This window comes from Equus asinus, chromosome 21, assembly GCF_041296235.1.
Source record: "Equus asinus isolate D_3611 breed Donkey chromosome 21, EquAss-T2T_v2, whole genome shotgun sequence".
Taxonomy (NCBI): Eukaryota; Metazoa; Chordata; class Mammalia; order Perissodactyla; family Equidae; genus Equus; species Equus asinus.
The window spans coordinates 12897229-12914805 of NC_091810.1; the positions used below are offsets into that span (position 1 = coordinate 12897229).

General features: G+C 43.6%; 1 protein-coding gene across 2 annotated transcripts in view; it reads left to right on the plus strand.

The window, feature by feature from the left end:
- Window positions 1–16619, plus strand: part of RAB7A (RAB7A, member RAS oncogene family) — a 53419-nt gene extending 36800 nt beyond the window's left edge. For both annotated transcript variants that reach the window (XM_014846117.3, XM_044753903.2), the window contains 4 exons: window positions 579–705; window positions 8997–9215; window positions 10838–10966; window positions 15169–16619. In XM_014846117.3, coding sequence (XP_014701603.1) covers window positions 579–705; window positions 8997–9215; window positions 10838–10966; window positions 15169–15264 — 571 coding nt within the window. In that variant the 3' untranslated portion in view covers window positions 15265–16619. The remainder of the gene's footprint in view (window positions 1–578; window positions 706–8996; window positions 9216–10837; window positions 10967–15168) is intronic.
- The last annotated feature ends 958 nt before the right edge of the window (window positions 16620–17577 follow it).

The following is a 17577-nucleotide window of genomic DNA, read 5'->3' on the forward strand; positions in this document are numbered from 1 at the left end:
AAATCACAAATTGTCTCTTGCTGAGTTTTCTTACTGGAAAACAGCTCTAGAGGAGCATACCTTGAGGTAGATTCTGATTTGGAGGAAATATTGGTGCTTTCTCTGCTTCAGATTTTAAACTTTGAAGCAGCAGGTTGACTGACTGGTGTATATGTCTCCTCGAAGCCAGTGGCTTCCTCTTGCTATTACTTTTTTGGACTGAATAGCAGCCACTAAATGGAAAGACACCCAAGGTGGCAGAGATATTTTTAGAATAGTAGAGTGACCTTCCTGCTGAAGCTTCTTTTAGAAGAAGAGTATTTTCTGGCATCCTTTTGGAAGGAAAAAAAATAATACTAGGTTCTGTCATCTAAGTAGCCTGTAGCAAAACTTGTAAGCAGCTTTTCAACATCTGGTTCACATCTGTGCCCTGTATTTATCATAGGAGAAAGTATAACGTCAAGTGAGTAATGCTGGGAAGTTTGCTGGCACTGCCCTCTGTTGTGACGGCAGTTCCTTGTTTTCCTTCAAGATAGGCAAGTGTCAGAATCAATTTTCAGTCCCATCCTAGTTGACTTGTGGTTTTTCTGCAATTTCAGAGTCGGTAAGACATCACTCATGAACCAGTATGTGAACAAGAAATTCAGTAATCAGTACAAAGCCACAATAGGAGCAGACTTTCTTACAAAGGAGGTGATGGTGGATGACAGACTAGTTACAATGCAGGTAAGCACACATCTCAACTTGCCAACTAAGCCTTGTTAGTTCATTCAGTCTTGACTTGTTTTTTGTGCATAGACATTTTCCCTCCCTGGTCTTCAAATCCCACTGTTATATTCGTAGATAATTGTCTACAATTAAGATTGCCAGATAATACAAGACATCAAGTATGTCCCAGGTATTGCATGAGACATACTAAAAATTTTTCATTGTTTTTTTAAAGTTCAAATTTAACTGGACTTGCTGTTTTTTGTTGTTTTTTGCTAAATTTGGCAACTTATAGATCTCTGTCTTGTCTCCAAACTGTCTCTAACTCGTCTCTTTCTTAATATCCTTACCTCGTGCTTTAAACCAAAAAAATCTGTGTCTCTCCCCTAGGTTCTCACAGTAGCTCTTAAAGTAGTTTCCTTATTTTTCTAGCTGCTTTTAATCTGTCCTGTCTATAGCTGCCCACATTGTGTTTCTATTAAACCAGTCGGTTTTTTTTCAGGTATCAGCTTAATCTTTCAAAGGCTTCCCTTTCAACATTTGGGATAAAATAGAGATTACTTTATACGGCTTTTGGAAAGCCTTCACGTTCTGGCTACAGACTATTCTTCCCCTTTTTTTGTTGAAGAAGATTGTCCCTGAGCTAACATCTATGCCACTCTTCCCCTGTTTGTTATGTGGGACTCCTCCACAGCCTGGCTTGAGCAGTGTGTAGGTCTGTGTCCAGGACTGGAACCCGTGAACCCCAGGCCACTGAAGCAGAGCGTGCGAACTTAACTCCTGTGCCACCGGGCCAGCCCCTATTCTTCACTTTTTTGTCTCCTGCCAGTCCTTCTAAATCATGTGCTGCTCTTACAAACTGTGCTTGCACATGACTGCTTCCAGTAAGGCCCCTTTCTCATGTCTGCACCCATCCCGAAGTCTCCAACTTTTAGCCCAAATTTTGTCTTTTGCAACTCCTACCTCCACAGTAGTTCCTTTTTATATTAAGTGTTCCTTTTATATTAAAACATTTCAATGATACAGGTTACAGGTATAAATTTTTACATGTGTTCACCTCGAGCTGTGACATGCTCCCAGAGGATAAGGGCTCTTGATAACTTCCTTGACTCACATGTCTAGGATGGAGCTAATATGGATCTCCCTTCCCCACCTCCCTAACGCATACACATAGAGATGTTCAAAATAAGTCAAGCTTGAGAGAAAAGGAAGTTTCCAGATTACAGGAAAGAAGAGGGAACTGAAAGCTAGTGATAAGCTCAGGGGCTCCTACCGTGGTGATTTGTGATTTTATAACAGGGACTAGAGTTTTATCACTCATCAGAGGCAGGAGATGTGACTGCACAAAGTAGGGGAGCTAGAACTGAGAATCCCTTTGGAGACACACATGCACACACACACACACACACACACACACACACACACACACTTGTCTAGGACTTTGGAAAGATGTGAAAACAGGACCAAATACCTCAACCCAAGGAGTAGCAAAGCTAAGTATAGGCTTGGGACTTTGCCCCTTTGCCTCCTTGTTGCAAAATCTCAGTCCCACTATGCTCACGAGTAGATTCTGAGTTTATACTCTGCGTGGTACTGAAATCTTTGTCTGGACAAATTTGACGTAAACCTCTGTCACTCCTGGCCAAGACAAAGGTGAGACTACTCTACAGGGGCATTTAACAACCTCTGGTCTGAAGATGATCTCATAGCCACAGGAGGAAATAGTGTACCACAAAAGATGCTCACAATGACTAGACGTTTTTGAAAAAGGAACAGAAACCATAATGAAAAGGAACACTGTAAAAAAATGAGGATATGGAAAACTTAGAACTTCAAGAAGTGAAAAAATAGTCACTGAAATAAAACTAAATGAACAGTTAAACTACAGATTAAACACAGCAGAAGAAAAGAATAAACTGTAAGAATTGAGCAGATTACCTCAAAGAAAACTAAAAAATGCAGGACATCAAGAAGCAATATCGGGCTGGCTCTGTGGCCGAGTGGTTAAGTTTGCGAGCTCCACTTTGGCGGCCCGGGGTTTTGCTGGTTCGGATCCTGGGCGCGGACATGGCACCGCTCATCAGGCCGTGCTGAGGCAGCGTCCCACATGCCACAACCAGAAGGACCTACACCTAGAATATACAACTATGTACTGGGGGCTTTGGGGAGAAGAAGAAAGAAGATTGGCAACAGATGTTAGCTCAGGTGCCAATCTTTTAAAAATATAAAAAGCAAAATCATAAGAGCAACTAGAGAGAAAAGATACTCCTTGTGAAGGAACAACAGACAGATGAGTTCTCAGGAGCAAAAGAAGACAGAAGGAGATGAAATACTTTCAGGGTGCTAGGGGTAAAATACCCCCTGAGGATTTTACATGTGCACCAACCAGACTAAAGCTGCTTTCTGTACCAGGAGAAACAGAACTATAGGGTGAAGCTGTAGTTTCGATAGCCATGTGGCCTGATTCAGAAGTCAGAGCCCAGCCCCTTCTGGGTAGGGGGCCATCGTATAATAGAGCACCACATGCACTATTAAGCGGGGACCCTGAATTGCTGCCCTCTGGAGGAAACCCTGTCTGGGGAACTACAGGATGCTGAGTGGAGTCTGGAAAGAGAAGGTGTTCTTGAGAGGTTAAAACAAAAGGCTGGCCCTTGTGCTTTTGTAGCCAATTTCAGACTGGAAATAAAGGAAAACCATCATCTCTGGACAAAAGCATCCTCATCCTAGATCTTGAGGAAGCCTCATATATTTTTCAAAGGCTTTTAGCAGCTTTGCAGTGAAAAATAAAACAGATAGGAAAATAAGTCCAAGAACCAATGGAAACCTCCATGGTAATTCAGAGTGTTTTATATTTAAAGAAATAGGACAGTCTTATGTATCTGCAGAGAAGAAACAGGCAGTATAGGTTAATAGAACTTCTAAAATTGAAATACAATAACCAAAATTTGGAAATTCATTGAATGTTTTTAGCAGCAGGTAGGATATACCAGAAAAGTGCTGAAAGGAAGAATAGTGGGAAATATGAAAGAGGTGAAAACAGGATTCAGTGAGTGGGTGGGGCCTACTTTTAATCAATCTCAGAAGAGGGAGAATAGATAGAATATTTGCTGAGAATTTTCTAGAACTGGTGTGGCTCCAATCCACAGATTCAGGAAGACCAAATTCCAAGGCCAATTAAAAAAATCTACATGAATCGAAATGAAATTTCAAAGAAAAGGGGAAAGAAACTTGGGGGAAAAGATGACCTTGAAAGAGTAGCAATGAGGCTGACGACTCGCGACAATAACAGTGGAAATCAATAGGCAGTGGAATATAATCTGAAAGAAACTGTCAGCCAAGAATTCTCTGCCTACTGAAAATATCCTCCAAGAGTCAAAGCATACATCCTTAAGTTCTAATGGTGAAAGTTCTAAAGGATGTTCTTCAGGGAGAAGGAAACTGATTTTATTTGGAAAGCTCTGAGATAAGAAAATAAACTGAGATAAATTTTAATAATATGCCTGTAGCTATTTTTAGAATTATGATCCTAATATTAAGAGTATGTAACTTCTGGGGCCAGACCCAGGGCCGAATGTTATGTTCACATGCTCTGCTTCAGCAGCCCAGGGTTTTGCTGGTTCGGATCCTGGGCACAGACCTAGCACCGCTCATCAGGCCATGCTGAGGTGGCGTTCCACGTAGCACAACTGGAAGGACCTGCAACTAGAATATACAACTATGTACTGGTGGGCTTTGGGGAGAAGAAGAAGGAAAAAAAAGAAAAGATTGGCAACAGATGTTAGCTCAGGTGCCAATCTTAAAAAAAAAAATATGTAACTTTCAAGCTAGTATAAGGAAGCCAGCTTGGAACTATGTAATTTAACGTGTAGGGGAAGATAGTGACTGTTGTGGGCTTTTTAAATTCCTTATATTTTTCAGGAGGAAGCTGGAAATTAATTAATATTAAACATTAGATGGCGTCAAGTATGCCTGAAAAATTTAAAGGTAACCTATTATGAAGCCATAGTAACTTAAACAGTGTGATATTGTTACAGAGGCAAAGATCTACAGGGCACACCCAGACACTGAGTAGAGAGGTGGCTTTGCAGAAGAGTGGAGAAAGGAGGTGTTACACAATAAAGGGGGCTGGGCCAGTGGCTTCCCATTCGGGTGGAGAGTAGCAAGAGGGTTCAAGACTGGAATGGAAAAATACAAAATTGAAAACTTTAAAAATGAATATAGAGGGGCTGGCCCAGTGGCATAGTGGTTAAGTTTGTGCAGTCTGGTTCAGCGGCCCAGGGTTCACAGGTTTGAATCCTGGGCATGGACATACACACCGCTCATCAAGCCATGGTGTGGTGGTGTCCCACGTAGAAGAAATAGAGTCAATGGATGTTAACTCAGGGCCAGTCTTCCTTACTAAGGAAACAAAAAGAAAATAGAGAAATTTTTTACCTTAGACATTTAAAATAGAGAAAGCACAAATCATAAAGATTGATAGTAGACCACATTAAATTAAACATCTCAATAATAAGATTCTCAAATAACAAAAAACAAACCACAGACCAGGAGAAAATGTTGATAATGCATAGTAGTATCCAGTCAGCAGACAACCTGGTAGATAACTGGGCGAAAGATGTCAACAGGCACTTCTCAGTGGAAACCTTAAATGTTCAGTGGCTTGACTTGAGAGAATGGCATTGCAGCCTTATGTATAGTAATGAAAAACTACAAATAACTCAGATCACCAGGGAATGAAGTGTGGTATGTTAGGACGTTGGAACACTATATAGATGTTAACTGTTGGAAAACAAAAAGAGCAAGTTGCAAAGAGATATACAGGATCCTACTGTTTATGTAAGACAAATCTTCAGGAGTCTTACTTCCAGGGAGGAAGGAAAGGGAATGCTATGAGGAAGGGTTAAATCTTATTTCTTAGAGAAGAAAACCCAAAACCTGGTGTTAAGATTTGTCACATTGGGGTGGGAGGATAGCTATATGGGTGTATTTTGAATGTAGAAAATATTTCAATTAAAATATTAAAAATTTTTAAAGATCACAGTCAGCCATGGGAATGTGCTTTTCGAAGTTTGAAGTTAAATTAAATTTTGGAAATGTGCTAAGAATAACCCTAAATTTTTCAGCTTTGCTTTTTAATTCCTTACTTTGCCTTCTTTGTGTGTCTGAGTTCCAAATACCCATTGGTTCTACCCAAGAGTAATAGAGTTCTTATATAATTGTACTCTCGGATTTCTATCCTAAAGAAGCAATCTGAAATATAGAAAAGGCTCTATATGTTAATGTTCATTACTGAGTTACTTATAATTTTGGGAAATTGGCAGCAATATTTTTTTTTAATTTTTTTTTAAATTTTTAAAAATTTTTTAAAATTTTTTTAAAAAACTGAATGAAATGGTTTGCTGAATTTGCTTTCTGACTTTATTGGGCAACAGTAATGATGTGAGCTGTTGCCAGAGAGAGTGCTGTGGTGTTTTGTGGCAGAGAGGAGTGACATGGGAGAGCATGTGGAGGGATGTCTGGTGTAAGATTTCAGCTACATAAAACCCTACAACATGAACACCTAAAATAAGATATGAGCTAATGAAGCTGGTCTCTGTGTGGGAGGATGCCAAGCGTTTTTTTGCCTTTTGCTTTACTTAGTCAAATGTTTACATAGTAACAATGTTACTTGTCTAATGGAGATTTTTTCCAAATTTATCCACACCTAGATTTAAGTTTTGGTTTTAAATTTTTCTTTCCTACTTTCTCTCTCTCTCTCTCTTTTTTTTTTTTTTTTTTTTTTTTTTTGAGGAAGATCAGCTCTGAGCTAACTGCTGCCAATCCTCCTCTTTTTGCTGAGGAACACTGACCCTGAGCTAACATCCATGCCCATCTTCCTCTACTTTATACGTGGGATGCCTACCACAGCATGGCTTTTGCCAAGCAGTGCCATGCCTGCACCTGGGATCCAAACCAGGGAACCCCGGGCCGCCGAGAAGCGGAACGTGTGAACTTAGCCACTGGGCCAGCCCCGCCTACTTTCTCTTTATAGGAGTAGTTGTCTATTTCTACTTTCCTTATTGTATGATTGAATTCTTGATTTCCCCCTCCACCTTGGTCCCCTTTGGAAGGCTCATTTTTCTGCTCAAGGAGATAGGTATTCAGTGTAGGATGTTGGAAAACTGGAAAAGCCCAAAGGTGAACATTGCCAGCAGTCCCTCTAGTAGCTATCCAGTGGTCTCCATTATGTACTTTGCTTATTGTATTGGGGTCAGGGCAGCCTTTAGTCCCCTACCCTGCGGAGAGGCAGGGAGAAGCGTTGGCCTGGAGTTTGTTTTATTGCCCTTCACCCTTACATCTAAGCCATTATTACTTCCTTATGGTTTTGAGTGGCTGCTTCCTTTACCCAGTGGTCTGAGCGCTTCTATGCCACATGCGGCCGTTCATGACACCCCCCTAACTCCACTCCTCAGTGAGGGCTGACCTCCCATGGTCGCTAGGACATGTCCTATCTCAGAACAGTTCTTCCTAGAATGATTAATGCGTTTATTGGTTGGAGTTTCCTGGGAACAGAGTGGGCAGCCAAGGTTGGGCTCCCTGCTGCCAGATGTGTGACCGAGAGTCAGGTCAATCATGTCATCACGTACTGATTGCAGAGGGCCACGTACATCGAAGGCAAAAGCTTAGGTGGGCTTCTCAGAGCTGCCCTCATAAGAGTAATCCTTGGGTTCTTGGGAATTACTATTCACCAAAAATTGAGGTGCGCACTCTGTCCAGTACTGTTGGTAACCTCAGTAGCCTCCTTCCGCTGTGCCGTTAGCCTGGGCTGTTCTTGGCCCAGCAGCGAGCCCGAGTCTAACCCGTATGGTCCTACTGCTTCATTGGCGCTTCTTTAAGGAGTCCTGCTGCTGCCGTTTTCAGCCTTCCCGACAATATTTCAGTTCTGGCTCTGCCTCTGTTTGCCACAGTGTCACTTGAGCCAGTCCCCAAGAGTAGGCCAACTGTGTGGATTTGCATATTATGTTTTAGGACTCCTTTTGGAGAACATCTTGGGGAGGTATTGTGGGGTTTGGCACATCAGGACCTTTGTTTACCTTGGAAGTATTAAAGAAATAGGAATCCCGTCATACTGCCCTGTCTTCCTTGATTGCCTTTGTGCATACCTACTTTTTCTAACTAAGCATCATACTCTTTTTTTGTATAATGAGGCTCTTCCTACCTGAACCGGGAGCTCAGTCTGTGGATGGCCTAAGTGCGGTTGATGTGTTCCCCAAGCGTTCTGGATCACAAGGAGAAAGGACTGACTGCCTGAGAAGGACTTCACCTTGAAGTGAAGCTCAGCCATCCTTCCAGCAAAATCTGGTTCTGGAGATAAAACTATAGTGGCTGAGTCCATATTCCGTTTTGGTCCATACCCCAGGCTTTGGGGATAGTTGACTGGCAGTTTGGACTTAAAGTTGGACTTTATTTGGGTTATGAGGATGGTCCAGCCTCTCATGTTCTGAAGCTAAGTGGTTTCCCTGCAGACAGACAGTGGATTCAACACTTGAAGACCCATTTCAGCTGCAAGTGACTGCATGCTGCTTCTGACCTAGGCCCTCTCTTAAACCAGTGGGCTTGCTGGGGTGCGGAGCCATGCCTCAAAACACTGGTCATCTCTCCAGGCTGCCCACAGTGGCCCTGTTAGGGATGTAGGGTAATGAGGAAGTCCATCTTTGTTCTTGAGCTTAGTATGGCAATGAATAAGGGGAAGTTCTTTGAGCTGGTCACTGGTACCTGGTGTTCTTTTGATTAAAAGCTGGCTTTCATCTATACTCTAGAGTCTGTTCTCATCGTCTTTCCTTTTCTCTCTGTCAACGTTTTTTGTTTGTTTTTTAATTGAGGTATAATATAAAACATACCGATTTCTTTTTAAACTTTATATAAAGTAAAGTATGTAGATTGAAATGTATAGTTCAGTGAGTAATCACCTCCGTATATTTTCATCACCCCCAGAAAGTTGCCAGAGTATGTAAATCTCAAGTTTACAGCACAAATTTTACATAAATATCTATCCACGTGACCACCACTTGGATTAAAAAATTTGGATAAAATTTGGAGAAAAAAATTTTCTAGCACCCCAGAGTTCAGACTCAGTGTCGCCCCTCAGAGACAGCCACACTCACACATGCTGTTGGTCAGGGTTGTTTTGGATCTCTGGTGCTGAAATCTGCTTCCTGAACTCTGAAGTCGCTTGTCTCTGGGTGGCCCCATAATCCAGCCCATTTCCTCTGGCATCCCCCCACTCCTGGTGCTCTGTCCCCAAGGAATAAATGTTTTGTCTCTTGTAGATCTGGGACACGGCAGGACAGGAACGGTTCCAGTCTCTTGGTGTGGCCTTCTACAGAGGTGCAGACTGCTGTGTTCTGGTATTTGATGTGACTGCCCCCAACACGTTCAAAACTCTTGATAGCTGGAGAGATGAGTTTCTCATCCAGGCCAGTCCCCGGGATCCTGAAAACTTCCCCTTTGTTGTGTTGGGAAACAAGATTGACCTCGAGAACAGACAAGTAAGTGCTAAACATGCTAGGATTCACAAATTGTGGAGGCTTATGAACTTCTCCTTGTTTAGGTTATGGCTGCTGAATCATAGACGGGGCCTCCCTTTAAAAGTAGCTGCTAAGTTTGGGATGACAGGTGCTGTTTTTAGCTTTGATTGATAAAAAGCCATGTGCCTCAAGGACCAATACCCAGTATGTCTGTATGTGTGTGCCCCCATGCAGGGGACGGAGAAGGGACAACTGACCGGTTACCTGCCCAGCCCTTGGAATAGGGCCTTGCTCCCTAACCTAGTAAAGGCATGCCATCTTAGCTTCCTCTGTGGCAAAACATGGGCAGTGAAAGTCTGCAGTGGTATTCCCTTGGAAATTATGCCAACAGAGTAGCAGGTCTGTGTTTTGAGGAGTTACCTGTACTGGCCATCCCTCTTGGTTCCAGTGAAGTGATTTGACTTGGGGCTATGTGGTATTCTGCATTTTGCTCTTTCGGATTTAAAGGCAGACGTGTATTTACACCCTGGCTCATGCACTCTTAATTTGGGAATACTTCTTAGAGTCTGAATTTTCACTCATGTAACAAGAATACTCTGGGATCAGATGACAGTGCACCCATGTGTCTTGGCACCCAGGAGGAGTTGGGAGGTGGTGACTTTCTGGTTGGCCCATTGTTATTTTCCTCTCCTGTGACAGACTTCTGCTTCTAAGATGCCTTGTGAATTGGGAGAGTTGTGTGCTAAGCCTGGAATGTCTCTGGAAGGTACATAGGGGACTGTGAACTACCTTCGGGCCAGCTGCCTTTGAGGACCAGGGCCCAGGAGACCTGGTTTTAATCCTCGTGCTGCCCCTAGCTGGCTGTGACTTTGAACCATGCCTTTGCTCTCTGAGCATTGGTTCTCTTTTTGCATTTAAAAGGAGGGACTTAGATTTTGTCATTCTCAAGTGCTCTCTCAGCACCTCAGGAGCCTGCCTGGATCTCCATGTGTGCAGAAGATTGCTTTGGGCTTTGAGTAAAGTTGCTCTAGCATTTCTTTTGGGAACATAGACTCTTAATTAGAGTTAGGTTTATTTCTGATCATTGATCTCTTTCTTCCTTTCCTAACTGACTGAGTCTGTCCTTGTGCCTGAAAATGGGCTAGGAGTAGGGCAAGGAATTAGGATATGAGGGGTGAGGATGTCGGTGAGAGTTGCAGAATTCTGTGGCACTTGAGTGTGTGGCACAAGTGACATAATATTAACATTAATTGGGAACGGACTGCCAACCTTAAGACCAAGCTGCCAGGCGTTTCCTGGGCTGGGACCTCCGAGGTCCCTAAAGAGACAATTCGTTTCTTCCTGGGCTGGCTTCTTAGTGCCTTCACAAGCTGCTTTTAAGCATAGGTAAGGGTCAGAAGCTATGGGTTGTGGGCAGAGAAAGTGCTTTGAGTTAGAATCCTAGCTATACTACTGTAGCCAGCGGGGTGACCTTGGACAGGCCGGCAGGTCTCTCCCTCACTCCCTGCACATCCTCATCCCCCAGGTCTGCTCCCTCACCTGTGCTACCTGTAGGCTAGGGATGGCGATCCTTCCTGGGAAGGATTGAGTCAGTGCTAGCTGCTGCTGCTATGAGTACATATGCGCCCTGCTTCTTCTTCCAGGTGGCCACAAAGCGGGCACAGGCCTGGTGCTACAGCAAAAACAACATTCCCTACTTCGAGACCAGTGCCAAGGAGGCCATCAACGTGGAGCAGGCGTTCCAGACGATTGCACGGAATGCACTTAAACAGGTGGGTCTCTGGCAGCTGTCTGGCTCCCCCTGGTGATTGACCATCAACCCAGCCCTTGCCTGGCTTCCTTGTTCTTCTTTCCTACCTGACTCTTTTTCTTTGCAGCCAGAAGAAACCTGTATGTTTATCTGGGAAGGTAATGACATGTTCTCCTTAAAGCTTCTATATATTCCACTTGTTTGTGAATATCCTAAAGGATGCAGGGACAGTGAAGACTTTAGCTGAAGCCAGCCTTGTTTGACTGGGCATGCTCTTATTCTTTCTGCATGCTATTAGGAGATGAGGCCACTAGGAGGCCTTTGGTCAGATTGCTCCTTCTATTTAAGGAGGGGAATTGGAATGTCAGCTCTGCTACCCATCATTAGATCTAGTTTTTTTATCATATCTGAGCTTCGTCTCTTCATCTGTAAAATGTGAATACCTGCTTTGCAGGGTGGTTGTGAAGATTGCATGGGATGGGCTTACTTTTGTTGTTCTCATAAATGGTTATATTTCATCGCTAGAAAGGTGAACCAGAAGCTCTGGGAATCATATTCCTTGAATAAAGTTTTCCTACATTTTCTTTCTTGTGTTGTTTACTCAACTATTCCCAGAAAAAAACCATTACTTCTTGTTGGCATGTGTAAGTTGAAGGTGCTTTTGATTTCTCAGCTGTGTTAGGTTTGGTGGAGTTAAGGCAGGTGATGAGGCATCGTCAGATGTCTGTTGTAGTCAGACACAATGGGGCAGAGGAGGTCAGAGGTAGGTGCACGTCAGAGGATGCAGAGAACATTTGAGGGAGTACATGGTGGCTGTAAAGGGCAAGGCAGGCTCTCCTAAGTCCAGGAAGCTGGGTTTATAAAAGGCGGCGGTTCTTAGCAGGACTGGGCGTCTGGACTTGTGGGCAGGGAGATAATTTGGAATGGATTGTTTCAAGGACTGGAGGCTGCACTGAGTGTTCCATAACAAAATGGGAAGTCCTAATCAGTGAGGAATTGGTCCACCCCAAATGCCAGGAGAGTCCCTGCTGAGAAACGTTGACACAGTGGGAAGGAACTGACCAGGATGCAGACTTAAGGCCCTTTTGGCTCCCTCTTCCCCTCTTCCTTTAGCCTACCCGCATACCTAGATTAATAATGTAGTGCGTTTTTCCTGATGTTCGTGTAATTGCATGTGAATCTAAATATGTACAGGGAGTTGTTTTCCACCAGTTCCCCGTTGACTGACATCACTGTTGGAGTTTTTCTCTCTGAACATTGCTGTGCCTGTAGCCTTATTATAATGCTTTTATTTCTGCGAGCTAGCCTCTTAGGAGTAAGATTGTTAGATTGGAACATTTGTGTATTTTTAAGAGATGGTGCCAGATCACTCTCCCCAAGGGCAGCGCTACTTAGTTCCTTCCAGCAATGTGAGTTTTCTTTCTCTTACCTCCCTACCAGCAAGCAGCAGGCATCATCTGTAACTCCACTCACGCTCTTGCCAGTCCTTGGTTTTTCTCTGTTGCAGACAGCCAGGACATAGCACTTGCCTGGGCACCTGTCAGTTCTCATGAGCTCTTTGTGAGTTGAAATTAACTTCACCTGTATTGCAAGTGATTTTTCCAACTCTGCTGTGTTTTTATATATATCCTTTGGCCATAGAAAAAGAATAGTTTTTTAGTCGGGTATGTCATTTTAAATTTCCAGCTTTCCTGTGTCTAAAGTGGGTGTTGTCTCATTCAGATGGAATGTATTTCGGCTTATGGCAGGAAATAGGGACTCACCTAATTCTTTCAGAGGGATAGCCACTTGTTTCAAATGTTAGTAGCTAGCTGTTAAATAGCGTTTTCCCACTGGATTGAAACATGACCTTTGTTGTATTAAATGTTCACTTAATTGGAATCTATTTCTGGTCTCCCCAGTCTGTTCTGGCATCTGGGTGTTTCTTGCCTGGACCATCTTGATTTGAGACTGCCTTTATAATATGATCTGACCTCTAATAAGGCAAGTCTCCCCTCATTAGTCCTGTTGGTATTTTTTTCTTGGCTATTTTGGTGCATTTTCCATTTACACTAAGAATTTTGTTCCACTTCCACCTTTTTCTTTGCTCACCCTCCCCCAAAATAAACCTCATTGAGATTCTGATTGGAATTACATTATAGCTGTTTTACTGTGTGCTCTGGGTACCCTAACAAAAGGCCACACAGACTGGGCGGCTTAAACAACAGACTTGTATTTTCTCTCAGTTCTGGAGGCCAGAAGTCCATAATGAAGGTGCCAGCAAATTCTGTTTCTGGTGAGGACTCGTCTGCCTTACAGACTGCTGCCTTTTCCGTGCGACCTCCGTGGCCTCTCCTCTCTGTGCACACACACAGGTGGATTGGAGGTGGGGAGAGAAGGAGAGAGCCAGATCGCTCTGATGTCTCATCTTACAAGGACACACTAATCCTGTCAGATCTGGGGCCCACCTTTATGAATTCATTTAAGCTTAATTACTTTCTTAATCCGAATACCACCACACTGGGGCTTGGGACTTCAACAGACGAATTTTGGAGGAACACAAACATTCAGTCCATAACAGCTGCTATTTTAGGCCTTGTGTTATATCCTTCAGTAATATTTTACAGTTTTTCACATCCTTTGCCTTTCATATTAAATGTATTCCTAGATGCTGGCGAGAGTGTAAAATGGTACAGCCACGTTGGAAAACAGGCAGTTCCTCAAAAACTTAAACATAGAGTTATCATATGACCCAACAATTCCACTCTAAGGTATATACCCAAGAGAAACGAAAACAGGTTTACACAGAAACTTGTACACAAATGTTCATAACATCGTTATTCGTAATGGCCAAAAAGTGGAAACAACCAAAATGTACATCAAATGAAATGTCCAAAATAGACCAATCTACTAAGACAGAAAGTAGGTAAGTGGGTTGCCAAGGGCTCAGGGTGTCAGATGGGGATGGGGAGTGACTGCCACTGGGGGTGCAGGGTTTCTTTTTGGGATGATGATTGTGTTCTGGAATTAGATAGTGGTGATGGTTGCCCATTTTGGTGAATATATTAAAAAAAAAAACTAGAATTGTACACTCTATGGTATACCTCAATGAAGCTTTTATTTTTTAAAATATGTATTACTAGAGGTTTTTACTTTTATAGCCTTTGTGAATGGAACAGTTTTTCCTAGAGAACTTTTAATGAATAGAAACATTCCCTGCTTGGGGCCGGCCCGGTGGCAAAGCAGTTAAGTTCACGCATTCCGCTTCAGCGGCCCGGGGTTCGCCGGTTTGTTCCTGGGTGCAGACATGGCACCACTTGGCAAAGCCATGCTGTGGTAGGTGTCCCACATATAAAGTAGAGGAAGATGGGCACAGATGTCAGCTCAGGGCCAGTCTTCCTCAGCAAAAAGAGGAGGATTGGCAATAGTTAGCTCAAGGCTAATCTTCCTCAAAAAAAAAAAAAAAAAAACGAAAAGAAACATTCCCTGCTTTATCTCCAAATCCTAGAACAGTTCCTGGCACATAGGTGCCCACTGTTTCAGAGACAAATTATTTTTCTCTGCCAGGAAGTAGAAAGCTGCTCCTCCCTAGCAACACGTTAATTCAGCAGTAAGTCCCACTGAACCAACCACTGTCCATCTCCTGTGATCTCTGCCCACAGGTGGTGATAACATTCATTCACAACTGGTTTTTAAGCATGTGGCATTTGGAGACCAAACTCGCCTAAACTTTTGGAAGAAAAAGAAAATAGGCCCTAGGTCCAGAAAAATGAGTGGCAAAAAGGGAAGTGGAGGAATGTTTGGGACTGAGAGGGCAGCTAGCATTCAGCTCCAGCCCACTGTTGCCTTGTGGAAATGCTAAGAGTTGCTCAAAATCCAGGCCTGTTAAAGTCTGATTTCTTTTTAAGTGTTGGCAACTGTATGGACCATACAAAAAGCGTATGTGATCTGGCTGTGGTCCCCAAGCCACCAGATTGCGATCTGATGGAGAGCGCGAGTCAGTTTCTGTCCTCACTGCTCAGTGTGATTGCTGCTCTTCCTGCTGAATTTGTCTCTTCACATTAGCCTGGAGTTACCACAAAACCTGTCTTCCTCTTACTTGGCCTCTAAGGGTCAAGCACCTTCTGCCAGAGCCCTCCCTTCACTGCCACGGCTGTTCCGCAGCCCCACTAAGGGCCAGAGCTGAGCACGGGAATTCCCCTGTGCACTGAGTAACAAACCTCTCTCTCTCTCCTCCCTGCCCAGGAAACGGAGGTGGAGCTGTACAATGAATTCCCTGAACCCATCAAACTGGACAAGAATGACCGGGCCAAGGCCCCGGGAGAAAGCTGCAGCTGCTGAAGGAGCAGTGAGAGCAGAGCACAGAGTCCTTCACAAACCAAGAACACACTTAGGCCTTCCAACACAAGCCCCCTCTACTCTTCCAAACAGAACATAAAGTGATCTCTCATATCCAGCTGCCAAAAAAACCCACCAAACACTCACCCCCTCCACACACCACACACCACACACACACACACACACACACACACCACACACACACACCCCTGACACAAGCAGACAGACTCCAGCCCTGGCCTGTGATGGCTCCAGTGGGGTCTGCCCATCCACCACATCAGCCCTGGTATGGCAGCAGGATGTGCCAGCTGTAGAAATCGTTCTGGTGTGGAGTCAGCATCGGAAGCTTTTTCTTTTTGTCCACTGGAGAGAGAGAACTGTTTACAGTTAATCTGTGTCTAATTAGTTTTCTGATTTTTTTTAATGGTCTTGTGGTCTTTTTACCCCCACCCCCACTCCACCCCTCCCCCTCCTCCTGTGAAGGCTACCACTTGGGAAGGCTGGTGCCCCATGCTTCATCACAGGCTCACACCCGGTCTGTTCAGGCTGAGTTTTGTATGTATCTGTTAATGCTTGTTACTTTTAACTAATCAGATCTTTTTACAGTATCCATTTATTATGTAATGCTTCTTAGAAAAGAATCTTATAGTACATGTTAATATATGCAACCAATTAAAATGTATAAATTAGTGTAAGAAATTCTTGGATTATGTGTTTAAGTCCTGTAATGCAGGCATGTAAGATGGAGGGTTGAACCCTGTCTGGATTGCAGAGTGTTAGCAACTCAGAATTCAGAAATCCAGCTTGAGGCAGTATTCTGTACAGTAGACACAAGAATTACATACGCCTTTTATCAAAGACTTAAGAGCCAAAAAGCTTTTCATCTCTCCAGGAGGAAAACTGTCTAGTTCCCTTCTGTAACTGAATTTGGATGGATAAATGGCTGTTCTTTCAGAAATTAAAATTCTCACTTTTCCTTTTTTTTGCTCCACACTTCTAAACTCCCCCATTAGATCAGTATCCCACTTATAAGAGGGAGAGGAAAATCCTAACAGATCTGTCCTAGTGATTTTACCTTTGTTCTAGAAGGCGCTCCTTTCAGGTTGTGGTATCCTTAGGTTAGCAAACCTTTTTCTCCTTTTCCCCACCAGCGCCCCTCTTGCCCATCATAATTAACCTGTTTCTTTGGTATGGAACCCTGGCAGTTCTGCCCCCTCCCTAGGATCTGCCCCTGCATTGTAGCTTGCTTAACGGAGCACTTCCCCTTTTTCCAAAGGTCTACATTCTAGGGTGTGGGCCAAGTTCTTCTGTAAAGAGATGAACGTGATGCCAATAAAATGTAACAAGAACAAAGATGATCTGCCTTTGCCCTGTCTTTTTTTTCCTTCTTCCAGATCCTTGGCTCAGAAGAGACCATGTTAGCTAATCATAGCCAGTACTTTCCCAAGCAACAGTACGCTCCCTGACAGGGCACACGTGGTGCCTGAGGCACAAAGGCCTTCTCATATCCAGCCCTGTACCACCTGTCCCTAGTTTGTTTTTGGTTTTTGTTTTTTTAATCACAGTATTGGGGAGTGCGGACCCTGAATGGAGAAAACATTGTCCCTTTAGAAGAGCACCCACAAACTGCTGGTGACCTCTGGACCGTGCACAGCCTTCAGGTGTGAGTGTAACTTAGCCTTAGTTTTAGTTTTGTTTTTTAATTGACATAGTTGCTAATACTTAAGATACCAGATAGTTCTGAATTTCTGATTTTTCACAGGAGAAGGCGATTGGGCAGCAGGGGCCCTGCATTTCAACATATAGAAGCCAGCAGCTGGAACTAAATAGATGCCACCTAGAAGCAATTTTAGACAATAGTCGTTTCCGTCAATGGATCGGTGCAGGTTTTGCAGAAGTGCCCCATTGACTTGGCTCTTGGGTTCTACTTTGCTCTGCTCTTCTACATTTCCACTTCTCAGCCTCATCGGTTGGTTTCCTCCTTCGTGCCTACTCTTGGCTCACACTTAATGTCTTAAAAATAGCATTCTTAGAAGCTCACAAGTGCAACTCTGCCATGGTGCGTGGCTTAAATCTGCTCTGGTCCCACTCTCTGGGCTGAGCCTAATCATCATCAGTGTTGTGTTTGTGTTTGACTTCTAGAGAAGCAGAGTCCTCTCCGGCTTAGGGCCCAGTGCCTGGTCCGTGATTTGTGGACTCTGTGTGATGCCCACCTCTACAAACCAGGTTACTCTTGCTCTGGTCCTAACCTTGAATGTGACATGGAAATGGACCTTGACCTTTGATGTTCCACCATCATCCTAAAACTGATGATCA